General features: G+C 34.3%; 2 protein-coding genes across 2 annotated transcripts; one reads left to right on the forward strand and one right to left on the reverse strand.

Annotated features, from left to right (window-relative positions):
- Positions 1 to 2,765: 2,765 nt before the first annotated feature.
- Positions 2,766 to 4,997, forward strand: LOC133863408 (protein RDM1-like). Its single transcript, XM_062299349.1, has 2 exons — positions 2,766 to 3,010; positions 4,612 to 4,997. Exons 1-2 carry the CDS (start codon positions 2,806 to 2,808, stop codon positions 4,995 to 4,997), a joined length of 591 nt encoding a protein of 196 aa, XP_062155333.1. The 5' UTR covers positions 2,766 to 2,805.
- A 3,589-nt stretch (positions 4,998 to 8,586) lies between these two features.
- Positions 8,587 to 13,011, reverse strand: LOC133863452 (uncharacterized). The gene is made up of 3 exons (XM_062299382.1): positions 12,349 to 13,011; positions 10,071 to 10,299; positions 8,587 to 9,618 (listed from the first exon to the last, which is right to left on the reverse strand). Exons 1-3 carry the CDS (start codon positions 12,574 to 12,576, stop codon positions 9,128 to 9,130), a joined length of 948 nt encoding a protein of 315 aa, XP_062155366.1. The 5' UTR covers positions 12,577 to 13,011; the 3' UTR covers positions 8,587 to 9,127.
- Between the last annotated feature and the right edge of the window lie 6,397 nt (positions 13,012 to 19,408).

Raw genomic sequence — 19,408 nt, forward strand, 5'->3', positions numbered from 1 at the left:
CTTCGACTTTGGCGTGTAAACCCGACCACCTCTTTTCTGACATCTCACAGGTTGTGCGGCGATCACGCACGCGCTTTTCTTTTAATTAAAGGAAAAAAGAAAAGTGACCGGTGTTTTTTAGCGCGTTACGCGGTTTCTGAAGGTGTGGGCGGCAACGGCAATTGGTAAAGGTTTAGAGGTTGTGGGCTGGGCCTGATACAGAGCACCTATCCAGTTGTCATGACTAAATAGTTGTGATTTTTACAGCCGTTGGATCATTGAAAGGTATCTACTGTCTAGGCTGAGACTCACGATTTGGTCCTAAACGGAAAGCCCATCGAATAATGCTTTTTCATAAATCCCTTTAATAAATGGGTGCATTTGCAAAGATGTATATAGTGGGAGCATTGGCACATTATTTTTTCACTGCTTCCTCAAGGTAAAAAATCACTTTTGTTATGTGTATTAAAATCCATTCATTGTGATTATTGGGTCAGGCCTTTGAACATATTCATGGTTTGGATAACATCCTTATAAAATCATGCAAATTGCATATCACGTACATCACTGTAAATAGACTAATAACTTTTATAAAATGTTGTAAAATGCTCGTGGTAACTCTTGTTCGAATCATGACCCTAACCAAGAGACATAAGTTAGACCAAAAATAAAAGAAAAAAAAAAAAAAAAAACCTTGAAAACGGGATTATGAGTAATTCTAGAAGTTCTTCATGTGTCACTCTTGTGTCCCTCAAAAAATGAGGTGGCTTTTAAAATCACTATTTGATCAAAATTCAATACTGATCAATCACAAACTCAATAACAATTTTAAAAGTCACATCATTTTTTTAGAGACACAATAAAAACTTTTAGCATTACTTCGAAATTATAACCAAAAGACACTACACGCTATAAAAATTCACCATTCTTAAGCATCTCTTTGACTAACTCAAAGTTTTTTATTTTAACATAAAGTCGTAAGTAGAGCTTTATTTCACTAATATTCATAAATTGAGCTTCACTGGAGTCAAAATTTTTCATTGAATATAAGACTACCCAAACCTCTCTGTATCATAGTTAAAATTTTATTTTGTTGTATTTAATGATATACATGATTATATTTATTGTATCAAAACTGCTTTAAAGGCTATAACATCTACAATTCTTATTTTTCTTTTTGTATTTTCTCAAAAACTCTTTAACTTGTTCAAACTTGATGAATTATTGGTTTGAGTTCACATGTACCTATTAAATATTGGCCATTCAACCAACTGGCCATTGACAAGGTGAAGTGTACGGATATGAGTATGCCAATTTTTATTTTTTATTTTGGTGGGGAAGGGGTTTATAAATATTCGAATTAAATAACACTTATCACCAAGTTAATTCACCTGCCAAAGGACCCGAATAAGTCCAGTGGCTCTTATTTCTTAACCGTTGCTGCAACAAAATCCACAACTGGCAGATATGCAAGCCTTTTCCTTGCGTTTATCCGGAGGAGTAATGCCAAGTGTCTACACTTTGTACACAACTCCTAAATATTGATTTAAAAAATAAAATAAAATAAAAATAAAAATTGCACTTTTTGTACAACAAACATTACTCTACGAGGAGAATGACAACTCTAAAAAGCTGACTAATTTGTTTTTATTTTCGAACTTCTATCTCCAAGAGCTTCTGTTTTTACGTGCATCGACTTGAAATTCAGTTAATCTTTTGCACCGGTAACCTACGTTTTTTTACTCCTCTTTTGTTTATTTATTTATTTATTTTTTTTGTGATAGTATTGCTTTAGTTAAATAAATTCAATTTGGCTTATTCGGATGAGGATCAAGGATTACTACAGAAGAGGTTTCATTTCTTTTCGAAAACAAGTTATTATTAGTCTCTTTTAAATTGACGTGATAATTCACGTGACACTTACCATGCATCTTAACTAATAAACAATTACATTTAATTATAGTAGTTGTAACAACGCCACGTGGACTACAACGTCATTTTGTCAAAAAAAAAAAAGAAGTAGTAAACGTTATAATACCCAAAGTATTTTCCAATAGGAAAATGTTATTCTTAATCCATTTTCCAACAATAAATTATTAATGATATATAGCATATGCATTTTGTAAACATATCGGACAAAGATGCTAATTTGATTATATATGAAAAAAGAGAGAGTTAAGATTGCTATTTGGACAATTCATGTTTTAAATAAAAAAGGTTAACCAGAAGGCCAAGATCGATCATCCAACTGATCTTCTTTGTCCCTCCTATGTTTTTCTTTCTTTTCTTTTTCTTTTTTTTTTTTTTTTTTTTTTGTCACACGTCCTCTACAATGTCATTTCAGTGTAACAAAGATTAAGCAAAAAGTCTTACTTGTAAATTTAATTAAATAGTGGTTGACTTTTTTTTTTTTTGCTAAAAAATAGTGGTTGACTTGTTAATTATACACCCATAACTATTTTATTAATTATGAACCGTCATATATATATAAAATGTAGTATCTCAAACATTTTTCTTACAAAAGAGTGTTGCCCGTGATACACCTATATTATAATTAAAGTAATGCTAAAAATTGTATTTTTATCTTATAATTACTTCATAATGTCGACGTATAATGAAAAATCCAACAATTGAGTGTGTCTTTCACGTGAGCACCGTTAACTAGTTGTGGGATAGAAATGTAATTTTTAGTATTTCTCTAATTATAATAAGAATATATAAATACCATCTAATTAATCATATCTCATGACTAATATATCCAATAACGCCTCTCCTGGCCTCCCTCTTCTCTCACCCTAATCTCTCCGGCCTACTCAAACTGCTAAGATGTTGCGCCGACATAGTCCCTTATCCAATAAACACTTACTGGTATCGGATTCGGACACAGAATCCGACAACCCAAGCAGTGACTGTGACTCTGAGACACTGAAGCAAAATAAAAAGGGATGTCAAAAAAGGAAGACAACTAAAAAAGAAAAAATTGTTGTCGAAGAAAGTAGCCGAAATGTGAAGGCATTGAAGGAAGATCCAGGTTAATTTATAGTTGCTAACTATCATTTCATTCCTATCTACTTTTAAACTCTCATCTTTTCATTCTTTCTTTCCATTTGGACATCATATATATATTCTGCAAATGTTACTTGTACTCCAAGTTTCTTTTTTCCATTTTTAAAATGAATTTATGTGTCTATTTAACTTTAACACTACAACCTATTTGTATACAAAATCTCCGAGACAAATCCCACTAATTTTGAATTTTCATTAAAACGATTGATGATATACATGGAAAAACTCGGGTTGTTCTTGACGCCTGATGTTGTGTATGGTAAGAATTGGGTGCTCGCGTTCTGCCTTGTTCTTCACGCCCACTTCTTTCCTTCGACTATTTGGTATTATCTTGTTCTTTTTCGCTGACGTGGCATTGTCAATTCACATTTAGATTAATCTTAATTAAAAAAAAAAACTAATAATAGATTAACAATACTACATCAATAAAAAAGGATGAGAGAAGTACAAGAAAATATAAAATAACATTTCTCATTTCCTTAACACGTACCGTAGGTCTCTAGTTGGAAAATTTGGCTATATATGTTGTTGGGAACTGCACAAGAGGGGTTTAGATTGTGAGAACTGCAGACGCTCGCTCAAGTCCGACTAAGTCATAATTTGACTCAGTCCCATCAGAACATCAGTGGTACCCAAGTAGAATAATCTTTGTTAGACTTAGATTACATTTAAAACTTGATTCCTATGAGACATATATAAACCCTAGACATTGAAATCTCTCCTTTCCCTTTATCTTCCCATCAATATTAGTATCATAACCCTTTGATATGATGGATATCATGTTATACTCAATCAAGAGTTGACCTTAATTTATGTTCAAAGCGTAGCTAGATATACATGAAGTTTAATCAAGCATCAATTTACAGAATATTAACCCCCTAATTAAGTGTTACAATATTGAATGACCAAATGTTATGATGTAAGGGATGATCACACCATAACAAGTGTGGTTATCCCCACACCAAATCATCTATATGAAAGGGGAACTTTCTTAGAGGTTATAAAAAGATAAACAATATTGCAACTCTTGGTAAAGAGTTGCATAAATTATATTCTATATATATGGAATGTGGTTAATCATAAAGTTTCCACACAATTTCATGCTCAAAAATTCGTTTTACTTTGTCCTCTTGGATTTCCACCCTAATGGGAAAATCCTTCCAAATCTTTTCTATTCAATTTCCTTGATCATCAAATACGCTCAAATGTTTGGTGGTGGATATAAAGAATGGATGCAAAATATGTCATCAATTAAGATGGACCTTTCTCACATAACTTTCTGGGAAATCTTGGTAAAATGATATGAACCCAGGTGCCATTGCACATAATATCATCACTTCTTTTGCTACATGGTAATCACCGTACCCCTAATGATAAAATTGCTTGATTTTGAAAATGCTCAACAAAAATCATAATGAAGAATAATTTCCCCTATTGTTAAATATCCTAATATCCTAAAATATTTATGGGATAAATCGAAAACTAACGTTACTTCTGACTACATTCCTGTCCGGCAAGTACCATGAATTAATTACATGAAATAAGATTGTTTCATAATTAATGCAGAATCAATGGTGGAGCACGCAAAAAGGTATCAAGAATTCATGAAACAAATTCCAATCCCGACAACAGCTCGTGGGTCGACGTCAGATAATGATGATCATCTATTCATCACATGGCAGGGATTAGTGAAATCCATGAAGCAGTTGTACGGACAGCCATTGCACTACCTAACCCATGTTCTTGTGAAGCAGTGGGATCAGTCAAGGATTGGTGCAGAGGAGGAAGACAAGCCAGTGGACAACATTATTCATCGTAACAAGGCTGAGGCCATCGTTTGGGACGTGGAAGAAATCCACAGGCGTTGCACCTCTCATCTCCACCTTGCTAAGCTTTGGCTACAAGATCCCGATTATCATGCTTTTGTTGATGAAGTCATCCCGCCGTCTTAAGGCCGGCCGGTTGCTCAGTTTCATTATTAATATGTTTCGTTATGGAACACATGTCTCAATTTCAACGGTTCGATTAAATCTGTTTGGATGTAATGCTGGTTCATTTTAGATGCCTGAGACATTTCAAATAAGCATTTTTAATTCAAATCTATTCCTCAATCCATGGTTTATTTGATATGTGGCCTTTCAAGATGGATATAACAGTCTAAATTGTTATCTTTAGTTCACTAAACTGTATTTTGTTGCTCAGCAAACAGACCTTTGTTTTATCATTCTTTCTTGAGTAGTCAATTTGGCCTTGCACCACATCATTGAGACTTGGATAGGGTGCAATTAGTTGCATGTAGTGCATATAATACAGGTAATTAATCTGAAAAGACAAGTAGGCTTCTCACCTATTCGCTCAAGTACATAAACCGTCCAAGGTGTTTGATCGAGCATATTTTGTCTCACATTAATTGTTCGAATTACATGCAGTACGGAAATTGAGTGCAATTAGCCGCTCGTATTACATATAATACATGTAACTAATTAATGTGAAAGATAGGTAAGCTTCACATCCATTCGCACAAGTACCCAAACTGTCCAAGGTGATTGAGCATATTTTTCTTCACATTAATTGTTCGAATTACATGCAGTACATGAATCGGGTACAATTAGTTGCCCGTATTGCATATAATACAAGTAGCTAATGTGAAAGGAGGATAGGTAGGCTTCTTACCTATTCGCACAAGTGTCTGTACTGTCAAAGGCACCTCAGCATATTTTTTTTTATATTAACTGTTCAAATTATGTGTAATACAAATAGTTAATTGCACTCGATCCCAATTCACTTGGTTGTTATTCTATATGCTCATATTTATTTTCCCTTTACAGTATTAAAAAATAAATAAATAAAAAAAAAAAAAAAAAAAAAAAAAAAAAAAACTTAATCCGTGAGTTTCTTCAAAATTTAAGGATGTTATCTTTAATTTTTGTTGTTTACCAAATAATTTGGACCCATCGATGTTAGTAGTTACTAAAAGCAAGTCAATTTTCAGTACAGTATTTTCTCAATTTAGTAATTTTCGAACATGCTTGAAATCCTTGGCAGCATGGCGGGCAATAGTGCGGCGACGCTTATTCTCAGCATTCCTCCACATAAACGTACGGTTACATAATCAATGCCAGTGGGGGAATCTAGCAGAGCTGACAACCAATAATTATACGGTGGTAGGTTGATTAAATTTTAACCGTCTTACTTTTTGCAAAGGGACCCAAATTTTGGTTTATTAGCAATTTACCCCTGTTCTTCTCCTATTCTTATTAGAGCCTAGTTGTTTTTTCTTTTTCTTTTCTTTTCTTTTTTGAAGAGTTTAGAGCCTAGTTGTTGAAACAAGGATTTGGCTTAAGTACCTACGTGAAAAAATTGTCTAGTTTTTAATTTTTTTATAGCATTCTTGTAATTTTTTTCAACGATTGAGATTTAATTTCGTTCTTTTTGTTTCTCATAAAAATTTGAAATTAAATGATGATCCTTGATGGTTTAATAATTTTGATGATGTATTAAGCTGATCCAAAACCCATCAAAATTTATTATAAAAAAGTCATCCAAAACTGATGGCATTATAAAAGGTGCTACATAGCTCAGATCATTCTATTTCTAATAGGGGTGAGCATCGGTTCGGTAAGCGGTTAAGTCGGTTCGGTTAAGTTGGTAAAGTCAACTTTGACGGTAAAGTTGGTAGGCGGTTGATGTCGGTTCGGTTGCAATTAAGTGGTGGTAGTTTAATAATTTGTCCACAAAACGTTCAGTAGGCGGTTAAGTCAGTTCGGTTAAGTCGATAAAGTCAGTTTGGTTGCGGTTCGGTAGGCGGTAGTCAGATAATTTGCCCACCCCTAATTTCTAACCGGGGTACAAGTGAAAAGAATTTCGACAGTGTTGGCACAAATGATGATAAAAAGAAATAGATGGGAAAACAATGTAATAAAGATGGTAATTTACTTAGAAAAAGCCACTCTACAGCGGCATAAAAACAAAAATCTCTGGTCTCGCATGAGCCAATTTGGATGAGCCTTTTGGGCATGGATGAGCAAAGGCATGAATAGGACAACGAGTACAACAAAACTCCCTCGATGTCACCGATGACATAGTCAACTATATTGAAAGTAATGCAAAATCGAAGGCGGTCAATGCAGCCAGAGACAAGGTGCACCATCCACGACAACTCTTCCCCTGGCTATGGCCAGCTCCTCCCTGGATGGCTTGCTGTGGAGCGGCATATGAAGTCTAGCAGGGTCTATAAGGTAATATTAACGTTGTGCATGGATTTGAATTGTATTTTACTATTTCAGAATATAAAACGTGTAAATATGAGAGATTAGAATAGTAATCACAAAAATAACGTAAAAAGACTCATTATGTCCTTAACAAATAGTATCATAAACAAGCTTTTTTAGATTAAAAAAAAAATTACTATTTTGATATTTAATATATGTATTTATAAACGCAAATGAATAGCGTAAATGGTTGAGAATACATGATTCAAGAACCGTAAGGTCTCAAGTTTCGTATTCAGTCGATATTCATAACCAAGTCTAGCTAGCTTGACGACCACAAAACTTGGTTAAGCTGGTCTCAAACTTACATGTGATTCTCCAGTGCTTTTTGTGCTTTTTTTAAAATGTAAGTGAAAATGACATGCTCTAAAACAAATGTTCAATTAATAAGTTGGGTTAGAGAAAATTCATCCGACCCATTTGGAAGAAAACTTCGTAATCGAAAGCCTCCGAACTCATGTTTACACGCTTCATAACTACTAATTGTTGTGCAGTACTACTATGACCCTTCTGGGCGTCTGTACCGCAGCCAGCACGAAGTTATCCATGCTTGGGAAGAGCTAGGCTTGGTCGTTATTGACATGCAAATGACTTTGAAAAATGTAAACATTCCGCTATATCACAAGCACTTCAATTTTATGTTTATCTAATCTGTTTGTGCTCTTCATTGTTCTTCAATTTTGCAATTTTATATGATATGTTGCTAATTGCAGGAAGAGTAATCAATCCGATGCTAGAGCTCATGATGAACAACTTGATCTAATATTCCCAGTCGTTTAGCTCTGCTCTTTGACTGTTCAGATCTTAACGAATAACCTACATATTTCTACACCCCATGAATATCTACATATTTCTGTCGTCGAATGTGTTTGAACATCTTCTCTTTATACTTGAAGCAATCATGACAAATTACAAAGAAATGTCTTAAGATGTTTAGGATGCTACAAGTTTTTCTACAAGGCCATCTACATAATCTGCCATGTAATAATCATTCACGTACAACTCTACATTTTAGCGGTTGACCTGTTAAGTCAATTTGTAAACGTGGTAAAGTTTATATGAACCGTCACGTGGCAGTCTACATTTTAGTGGCTGATGTGATATTACATTAACTATCACGTAAGTTTGTACGGAACTTACATGAACTGTCAAAAGGGATAGTCAATTACCACCCCAAAATAGGAAACACAATTACTAGTCAAAGAGGGAAGACAACCGGAAAAGAAATGTGACTAGTAAGAAAAACCAAATACATTTCAGTCAGCTGTAGTAATACAACCATGAGAAGCAACTATATTACTGAAGTGGAAAATTTATAGTTCAAGCAACATGTTGACAGCCGGAAAAGAGATACAACTCAATTTTGTGAGGAAAATATATTGAAAGAAAAAATAAATGAGATATAATAACAAAACTTCCTAGGCCCACAAAAATAAGAGGCAAGGAATACATTCAAGAAGATATTGAAAAAGCAAAAAGTAAATAAAAAGCTATATAGGATAATGCGCACCATGGGCAAGCAAGATACCAACAAAATCGGCTGATGGCTGTTGGTGATGTAAGAGAGGACCAGCACCGGTTTCAAAAACCTAATATTGTGGGTTCTGCACCATGATAGGGAAAAAAGGAATGTCTCTTGCCATGATATGGCTTATTGCTATAAGTATAACCATCGATGACTATATGAAACCTGCCCTTTGTTCAGGTCCGCACTTATTTAGCATCAGGGAGAAAGAATTGAAAATAGAAAGCCGTAACACAATCTCTCTTGAGAGAAACTCTCTCATCTCCAAGGCCAAAATCTGTATAAGTTAAAGATTCCGGAACAAAGAGTGCCTCCGCCTGTCAGGCTTCAGTCTCCAGTTATTGTCGCTGTGCATGGGCTTCAAGAGTCGCTCTGCTTCCATTTCAGATTGAAGCAGAGACTGCAGCCTCTTCAAATGTCCACTACACTGCTTATGGTCAACAAAACAAGTCTTGCTAATCTTCTGTTCCTCTGGATTAAACTGTCTCTCATAGGGCGACTGCCACTTAGCCTGAAGATATGCAAGGGATCTCCAGGGAGGAAGTGGCATTGAGTTCTGCTTGAGAGAAGATCTGGCAGCCTCGACCATAATCTGAAGAAACTGTTTCAGCCTGGACAAGGAGCCCACATAAATGACTGGAAGGGAATTCAATATTCTATCATATGAGTCAACAGCTCTAGCTATTTCAAAGTGACTTCGGAAATCAATATCAATGATCAAACGCTCAGAGGTTCCAATGCTGGTGTAGTTAACCACATCAATATATTCATGATCTCCTGTATTACAAGTTATTAAATCATTCACATCAGTACTCCGAACATGATTTATGCCATTGAAAGACAGATGTATACAAGGGAAACCTACTAGACCATCCATTTTAAACAAAAGGCCCTAACTCTATATAACTCAACTCTCATTTGGTAGTCATAGTAAATTGTAAATGATCCAGAAAAATCAGATAAAAGTATGAATTGTAACAGAACTTGTGCTCCACAAATAGATGTGATTTTCAGTTTCAGAGGATAGATTCCAACTCCAGTGTACACGGTGAATATAGGCAACAGATGTGACAGAAACATGGTTACTAACTTGCTACAAACTCTCCAGAAATTAAATTCCTGGTAACATGCACTAAAAACTAAGATTTCTTTCCTTCCCCTATATCTCATAAAATTATTCATTGTTCTTTTGATCAAGACAAATGCAGTTCAAGAGTTCACTAGCATACCTCCCGGAACCTTGCCACTACCCTGCCATTTGGTTGTACATACAGCAGCATCATAACCAGATTGTCTCAGAAGCTTTACCAGAGAAAGTCTGATGCAGCTGGCATTACATGCGCCCGTACATGCGCCCGACTTGACAAATTGAAGGTCGGTCTCATTGATAGATAGTATAAGAGAATTAGCCACCGAAAGCAAGTCACTCTCATACTGAGCCACTGGGATCTTACAAAACTGTGGCAATGACAGAGAATCAGCAAAATGCAAGTAGTTTCAAACTGACAAAAAATTTGTTAAATTCTCTTGTAGTAGGTTAAATTATAGATTTAATACGCAATGGTGTTGAACCATTGACAGCAAGAAATTGCAGGTTTAAGTGAAAAACACAATTATACCAGATCTTAATAGAAAAGTTATCAAAAATAACCAAAGATTGAATTGGACTTGTGTATGTACTGTCAATATGTTGCAAAGACAACCAATTATTACTTCTCTAACTAAAAGGAGGCCCAAGAGTCAGAACTGAAAAACCAACAACCTTAACTAACATTTCTATTAAAGCATGTCCAATTATAGCGATTCAATTGTATTTACATATGAACCCATCATTCACTCAGGTTACATACTTTCATCTTCAAAAAGAAGTACACTTAAGACACTTCACTGGAGGTATCATTCCTAAATTGCAGTAAAATAGCAGAAAAGGCATCTAGAGTGGGAGTACTACAAAAATTTTCTTAATAGACCAGAAAACGGCCCAATGTCTTCCTGCCACAATAGCTTCACTGTTTGATGAAATATTAAATGAACGTGGAAACTGACTATTTGCTTTAACAAAGACATGGCGACCAAAATGAGTGTGTCATCCACACACTATCCGTTGAGTCGCTGCCCACCTTTGTGATTTCAAACACTTTTGTAGTTGGAATCCTATACATTCTGCATTTCGATTAAAAGAATTCTTGTACTAACTTAGCCTGCCCATTCAACCACACTCATATAACTAATTTCATGGGATTACACCTAAAACATTCCTTCCCCATTTTTCTAGTCTCAACATATGAAAAGAACATCGCAGGCAAGATGATCATACTCAAGTGAACAAATACTGACAATACATCTCCAACCCATCTGAAAATTCAGTTTCTGAGAGCCTCTATGTACATATTCATATCCAACCAAATCTATTGAGATGGTACTGGAAGGGATGGAAGTGAAAAATTGAATACCATATTCATAATGGAATATCAAGACACTATTTCTCATGAGCTGATGTAGACTTCACATATATTCACTGATTCCCTCAAATATACTGCCACCAAAGCTAATACTAAATTACCATCAATTTGGTTCACTGAAAAACGCAAATGGAAAGGAGAAAAAAAAAATTATAACCAAATGAAAACACCAAAAGAGGGAAACATTTTGGATTTTTTCTTTTTCTTTTTCTTTTCTCCTGTATTGTACAATATAAATTTCTTTTTTTTTTTTTTATAAGAAGAAGAGTTTAAAAAAAAAAAAAGAATTTTATATTGTACAATATACAATTCTTTTTGATAAGTAAGTGCAAATTTATTAAAAAACAGCGTAAGGCGCCTCTAGTATGCACGGAGTATACAAGAAGCAATAGCCTCACCACCGACCCTACAAAAACAGCCCACAAAACAACTCAACTCTAAGCTCCTAAAGCTCACACCCCTCAATCTTATCCCACTTCCTATGATCCTCATCAAGGGCAGATAGGAAAGCCACTATATAGAATTCTTTAAAACTCAACTATTGTTTTCCAATCAAATGGTTGGAATTTTGTCGCATCAGAATTTATCATTTTCAAAAAATGTTCATGGTAAATAATGGATGGGTGGAAAAATCCCAACCATTTGATTTTATTTTATTTAAGGAATTGTACAAATATAATAGCCTAGGAATTATAGAGGATCCTCATCCTCTACAAGAACCAAACAGGGAAGCCTAATGATTGACATCCCACTCAGGCAACCAAGTACTCTGAATTATTGTCCAGGGTCCCAAATACTGATGACTAAATGATGATAGCTAAAAAATCTAATAAATTCACTACATATATTGACCAACTCTGACTAACAGCTTTCTGGAACTGCTTCTAAATCTTCTTAATCAAGTAATCATTACCCCAATCGCCTACCCCTCAACCAAATTCACAAAATTCAACAAAACCATTGTTTTCACGCAATCAACAAGTAATTGAGGTAAAGAAACTTTTTATAAGGTTGGGGTAAATAAAATTTTACTGAGAGACTTTACCGGAATCTTCTCGGCAAGGTGGGCGAGATCGGAGAGAGCCGAGTCGCTGTCACTGCTACACCGGGAGTCGGCCCCACCGCTCCCGTTCTCCAAGAAATCGCTGACCATGAGCGCCAAGTCGTGCTCGCTCTCGTGGCTGAACCCCCCTCCGATCTGGCCCACCCCTCCTCCTCCGCGGGCGCCCCTCGCCAGCCAATCCCATGTCGGCACGCACACCCGGCAGTCCATTACGGCTTCGTTTCACCCTCTCCACCTCCTCCTCCTCTTCCACTCACACGGATCACAACCACCGCGATGACTCCTCTTCCTCCTGGCGATATCTTACAGCAATCATTTCCAAAGCGCGGCACACCGAATAATTTCCCGAATCCCTAGGTATATAGAGCTATCATTCAAATTTCATGAGCAAACGGGAATATTAAAAAAAAAAAACAACAATGGAATTCCGAATTCGTATTCGTATTCTTCGTATGAATTCTTTTTATAAGAGAATTAGAGTTAACTGTTTTTGCTTTTGAAAAGGAATATAAGCTCAGTGCTGTTTGTGCTTCGTGCAAACGTGTTTGGTGTTGTAGCTTCTTTGGATGATCCAAAGGGATGAAGAGAAGGAAGGAAAAGGCGTCTGTGCTGAGAAAAAGCTCACAATAATAATGGAATGCGAAAGGAACGGGAAAGGGTAATCATATAAAAAGTGGAAAACCACGTGAAATGACGGTATTGCACTCGGTTTTTGTTTTTTGGATAAGTGAGAGAGAGAGAGAGAGAGAGAGATTGTACTTGGACGGGAACGAGGGGGATATTCGTCGGTACCGGATTTTTGGTTTTAGGAAGAGAAATGCTTCTCTTCCAATCCGGCGTCCATCTCACCTATATTTTTGCTGAGTTTAGCATATTTTATCCACCTTTAATTAAAAAGAAAATAAAAAAAATGCTATTAATAGATGGAATATGCCAACTCATCAGAAGAGATATACAGCAGCATTTTTCTTTTCCAAAACAAAAATTAGGTCTTATCTCTTTTCTTATTATCTACATTAATAATATTTTTGGATCATGCCTACATTAAAGGGGAGAGCTAAATTAGCTAATCGCCTAATTTATGATAGAAGAGTTTGATCAATTAATAGAGACCCCATTGAATACTAAATTTAATTATTGCTGGCTAATCAAGCCCATTTCTTATATGGCATTTTCTTTTTCTTTTTCTTTTTTTTTTTTAAAGGCCTATATGGCATTTATATGTGTTGGTATTAATGACTAACTTTTTTATTATTATATTATTGTATGACTATCTATAATTAATGAAATAATAATTCTCACAATTATTAAATTTTTTTATTTCCCATCTAACTTGGTTTCTTTTCACACGTTGAATTTGAAACTCTCATTCTAGAAATGAAACTTAATTAGTTTTAAATGTATAAATTTTTTTTTAAAAAAAAAAAATGAGGTAAGGAACGAATTATGTAGTTAAGATGAAACTTAGATCGGAGTGGAGGACATTTTATTAAATTGGTGATATCCAATCATATATTTTAAAGACAAATATTAATTTAACAAATTGAATTAAAAAAAAAAATTGTCCAATTAAAATTAAAAAACACATTTAAGTATTCAGTAAAATTGTAGTTCGATATTTAAAATTACGGTTTGACCTTTAAAATCGCACTTTATGCCTGTAGTTTAAAAACGTGAATTTTATCACGTTTTCAATCCAACCATTTTTTGAGACGTATTTCCAAACGGAACACTTTCTATAATTTTAATTTAAAAAACGACATTAACTTACGAAATCTCGTGATCAAACCAATTCTAACAAAACAAATATGGACCTTTGAGCCTGAACATATAACCAACCAATTAATTAATTAATTAATTAATTAATCATATGCCAGACACTGGAAAACGTTTGGTAGGTAAGTGATTAATTAGTTTTTTAATAAGCTAAAAAAATCTTAGCACGGCAAGTGGGTCAATAAAGGCAAATGGCATGGGCATAATGAGAATTTCAATGGAAGGCTAGCTGTGGTTGGCTTGGGGACCAAGCAATCCCAACTTTGAAAGAAACGGAAAAGGAGTGAAAATTTAACGGTTTGCCTGAATAGACGATGACGTAAACCACACGGATAGAACCTCTAACGTCATCTATGCATTAATAACCAGACTCTTGAGTCTTGATCACCGACTTGGAACAGTCTCCTCTTCCGTTCAAAATTCAAACTATTTACCTAGACAGACGCCCGCCAACACACAAAATTGGTCAAATTATAATTTTATTTTTTTAGGGTTGTAAAAATATCTTATATATTAGTCTTATCTTGTTTTATTACTATTATGTGCACAAATTAAGAGTATATGAAGATATTTTAATTTAATATATTGTTTTTTACAAAAAAAAAATAAAAGATATGTATTATGATCCCTAAACTTGATTTTGTAAGTCCAAAATCTAATTTTATGTTATAATGTATCATATTACAATTATAAAACTAACACATAATTTATGGACTAAATTCATAGTTTGGCCAAGAAGAAACAAATCATTGTGTATTTTTTTTTTCTAATTAAATAAGGAAAATGGTTACAAGGAAAGATCATTCACACTTCTCATCCGAAAGGAAAAGATGGTGAGCAATCCTAAAATCGAAAAAAAATTGTAGGCTCCCCAAAAACATACATAAATCGAAATAAAACGGTGCAAAAATACAAAGAAATAAGTCGAACAAATGACTCAGTCATTTCAAGGAGTCGTACAAAGCAGTAACAAAAGTAAAATGACACAGATTAAGATTAAGACAAACCTATTTGAAAACTCTTGTTAATGCTCCTTATACCTCAAAATAATGGCTCTATTTGTTAATTAGTTTTGGGATATTTTTTATTTTAATTTTAATTTTTTTACGTCACATAAAAGTAAAAATTATTTTTATATTTTTTAGAGAGTTTTAGAATTGAGTTGTTTGTCAATATTTTTATTTTGAAAAGACTAAACAATTTTTTTAAAAAAAGACAATTTTTAACAAACACATACACGAGTTTACAAATTGTATGCATATTGGAGAAACAATATTAATATAACATTTTCTTTTATGAAATTTCATCCATATGGGCTGCAAAATGTGAGTTTAAATTTAGGGTTAAACACATTTTTGCCTATTGTGGTTTGAGTTTTTTATTTTTTGTCCCATGTGTTTTAATTTTTATCACAAATAGTACCTGGATTATAAAAAAGGACGGAGATAGTACCTTCTTCCAAATTTTAGTCTAAAAACTAATGGCAATCTACGTGTTTACTATCAAGTGTTAACACGTGTCATATGCATTAAAAAAATAAAAAACTGAAAATAAAAAGCTTTAAAAATTAATAAAAATAATTGAAAATAATAACAAAAAAAAAGTACTAAAAACTTTAAAAAAAAAAAAAAAAAAAAAAAAAAAAAAAAAAAAATTGAAAGCGGGGGCGGTTTGGGGGTGGCCAAACCACCCCCGTGGCCCATTGGGGGTGGTTTGGCCACCCCAAACCAGCCGATCTAAGGGTGGCCGAACTACTCCCAAGGTTCAAACTCTTTAATTTTTAATTTATTTATTTGTTCTTTGGCCCATGAGGTGGTTCAGCTACTCCAAACCGGCCAGGAGGTAGCTTAGGCACCCCTACTCTCTCTTCTTCTTTTTTTTTTTTTTTTAAGTTTTTAATACTTTTTTTTTTTAAGTTTTATTATTTTCAATTTCTTAAAGTTTTTTATTATTATTTTTTTTTTAATGCATATGGCATGTGTCAATACCTGAGAGTAGACACATAAACTACCGTTAGTTTTAGATATAAATTTGAACGAAGGTACTATCTCTGTCTTTTTTCATATTCCAAATACCATGTGATAAAAATTAAAGCACATGAGACAAAAAAAAAATAAAAAAAAAAAAATCAAACCACATGTATCAATACCTTATTTAATCCTTAAATTTATTAAAAGAAAAGAAAAAAGAAAAAAGGTGGATTGAAATTTGGAAATAATGTAAACATTTCTCATCAATTTACATCAATTTACATCAATTATGCTCAAAATACAATAATTGGATGGTAATCCAAACAGTGGAATATGATTTGGTAGTGGACCCGTGATTTGAGTTATCACTAGAATGGAAGATACCAGAGGTGTTTCGTAAAGTAAAGAGGTGAGAGGACCTCAAGAAAGGAACCCAAAAGAAAATAAATAATTATAACGAGCGCAGACGCGGTCCATTGTGGGGGCCACACGCGCTTCAGCAGTATCTTTCCTTACTTTAAAAGGAGACAATAATAAAGACAATTGGCGCTCCATTAATCAATCAAGGCCCCTAGATATCGATGGACAAATAGCGACAAGCCCAGCTCTCATGTTTTAAAATAGTGGATGGTCGGCAAAATGGACCGGTGGAAGAATCCTATCGTTCTGAATAGAAGGAGGCTCAGGCCTACATTCTCTTTGGTCTGTATGGCGACACGAGCCACTGGTGCCCTTTCCAACGGGTTTGACATTTATTTTTGGTTTCTATTTGAGGACAGCTGTTAACAAAAAAACAAAATTTATTGGGGGCACACTTTGTACTCATTCTATTAAAGTATTCGCATCAACTTCTTTATAATTATTCTGTTCTTTAAATTTAAAAAAAAAAATTCAAAAAATTCATAAAAAATCACCCACAGCAACTTTCCCATATTTTTCTATTCCTTGAGAAAGCTACGGACGGTAACTTTCCCATTCTTTTATTATATTCATAAAAAAAGTTCTCTCTTCTCATACTCTTAATCATAAATAAAAAAGTACAAAGAAAGAGTAAAGAAATATAATTTAATTGACATAAAAAAAAAGTAAAAGGAAATTATTGTGGAAAAAAAAGTAAAAAAATATTATTGTGGGGGTGTTTTTTTATAGATAAGCAAAAAGTAATTTTGTTTTATATATTTAAAAAAAATAGTTGAAAAGCTACCGTGAATGCTCTTACAAAATGGTGCAGGACAGCTCAAGATTGAATTCTACATGATTCTTATGCCAAGGATAAGGATGAAGATACCTAGGCAGGTTCAAATGTTCAATGGGATAAACATCCACCGCAATCTCCAGCATAAAGAGAAAGGTAGAAAAAATTGTAAGGCGTGAGAGGGACTTTCCTATCGGAGTAAAATAGCTTCTTGAATGGGCTCCTGATAGGACAAAGGAAACCCCTCTTACAGACCCCATCTTTTTTTTTTTTATAAAAAAAAAAAAAGAAAAGTAACAAGTCCAAGAGAAGAGGTCTCTAATTGTAAGGGATCTTAGTCAGCTTCAATGAGCTCAACTTCGATTAGAGAAACCCTCTCTTTTAGGAATGTTATCTCGAAGAAAGAAAAAAAAAAGTTGTCAATTCTCTATTATTTTATAAGATAGAAATTTCTTCCAAACTAAATTGAAAGAATTTTTTCCAACCTAGTTTATAAAACTATGTGTCTTTTGAGAATGTAAAAAAATACATGATTTTTTAATAAAACTATTAAAAAAAATCATGTGTTTATAACATACTAAATAAAAAATCATTTGTTTCTCACGTGGTAGGGTTGAAAGAAATTTATGTCCTTCACTAGGCAGTGCCACGCCAATTGCTACCCAAAAGCTGGATTAAAGGTTTGGTGTTGGGCAATTGTTTAATAAGCTAAACCAATTTTTCTTACGCCGAAAGCTCTTCTTTATGCCTAACTTCAAGTTAATGCCACCACAACATGAGTGCCTTCGAGACTTCCGATTAGTACTCTTTATTTATCACTTGGGTGCCCTTTTTCTTTTTCCTTTTCTTTTTCACTGTTTGCGTTAGGACCACTATGGCGACCGGAATACGAAAGAATTGAAACCTTAATACCTCCTGTCTGTATCAACCATGGTTGCTGCATTTAATTGATAGCCAAGTAAGGTTAAATCCCAACGATCACTAAGCTATAAGGAACACATTGTTAAAATTATAAGGAACGCCTTGGACTTAAGCGCTTGGCCCTATGCCCTACCAGTTGGCCCTTGAAATGGACCCGTTCAGAAACAAGCCTGCAGAATATTATTCCATACATTGATCGCAAACACATTCAATCCCCAAGGATCCTGATAAGAAAATTAATCGGTCAATTTAAGACATTTCACGCACTATAAACCACCGATATTCCCGATTAAGTAAACCATAAACAGGGGTTTGCCAGAAAGACTTGTAAAAGAATCATGACAAAGCTAACAACTGGCAGATATAAAAAAATTCCTATGCAAAATAATACGTCCTAAAAATGTAGATTAAACAATAATCCACATTATTAGCTGCCTAACACCCAAGTTGACTTCAAAAGAGACTTTAGTTGTCATGAAAACTTTGTCAATGAATTAAGAGTTTTTGTCGGAAAGTGTTAAAACTAACGTGTACGCTGGGCTGGACACGTCCTGTGTTGCAACTTGCAACTCATAAGTTACTCTCTGAAAATGGGGTCCTCCAATAGTCCAATATGATCAGAAGCTTAATCAAATAAAGACCAAAATCTTCAGATTGGTGATTTGGGGCTAGGGTGGCAATGTTCAACCTACCATATACTTCCTGCTCGCCCTCCATAGAGCTAACGAGCTGCGATTTGCTTAGATATAGTCTTTCTAGGATTTGTGGGAATAGGATCTTCCTATTTCAAAGTCCATATTAGATTTCACAGGTTTAATGGTTACTATGTTATCACATCATTTAGAATTTTTAAATGTAGTTAAATGGAGCAAAACAAAATCTAAACAGTAGAATAAATTCCAATTTCCAAACCAGAGTTGTTATTAGCCCTCCTTCCCTTTTTATTTATGAGATCTACCTCGAAGTTACAACGAAAACAAAACCTAGAGGACCCACGAATTAAGATCCCCTCAAATTCTTTGCCCGAATTTGATACAATTCGGGCAGGTAGTTGTGAGTGAGCATTTATGAGACCCACCTGACCAAATAAAATTGGGCTGCCCAACTGCTTATCCGGTCAGGTGAATCTCATAAATGCTTACTCACAACAACCTGCCCGAATTATATCAAATTCGAGTAA

Source organism: Alnus glutinosa, chromosome 3, assembly GCF_958979055.1.
Source record: "Alnus glutinosa chromosome 3, dhAlnGlut1.1, whole genome shotgun sequence".
Lineage (NCBI taxonomy): Eukaryota > Viridiplantae > Streptophyta > Magnoliopsida > Fagales > Betulaceae > Alnus > Alnus glutinosa.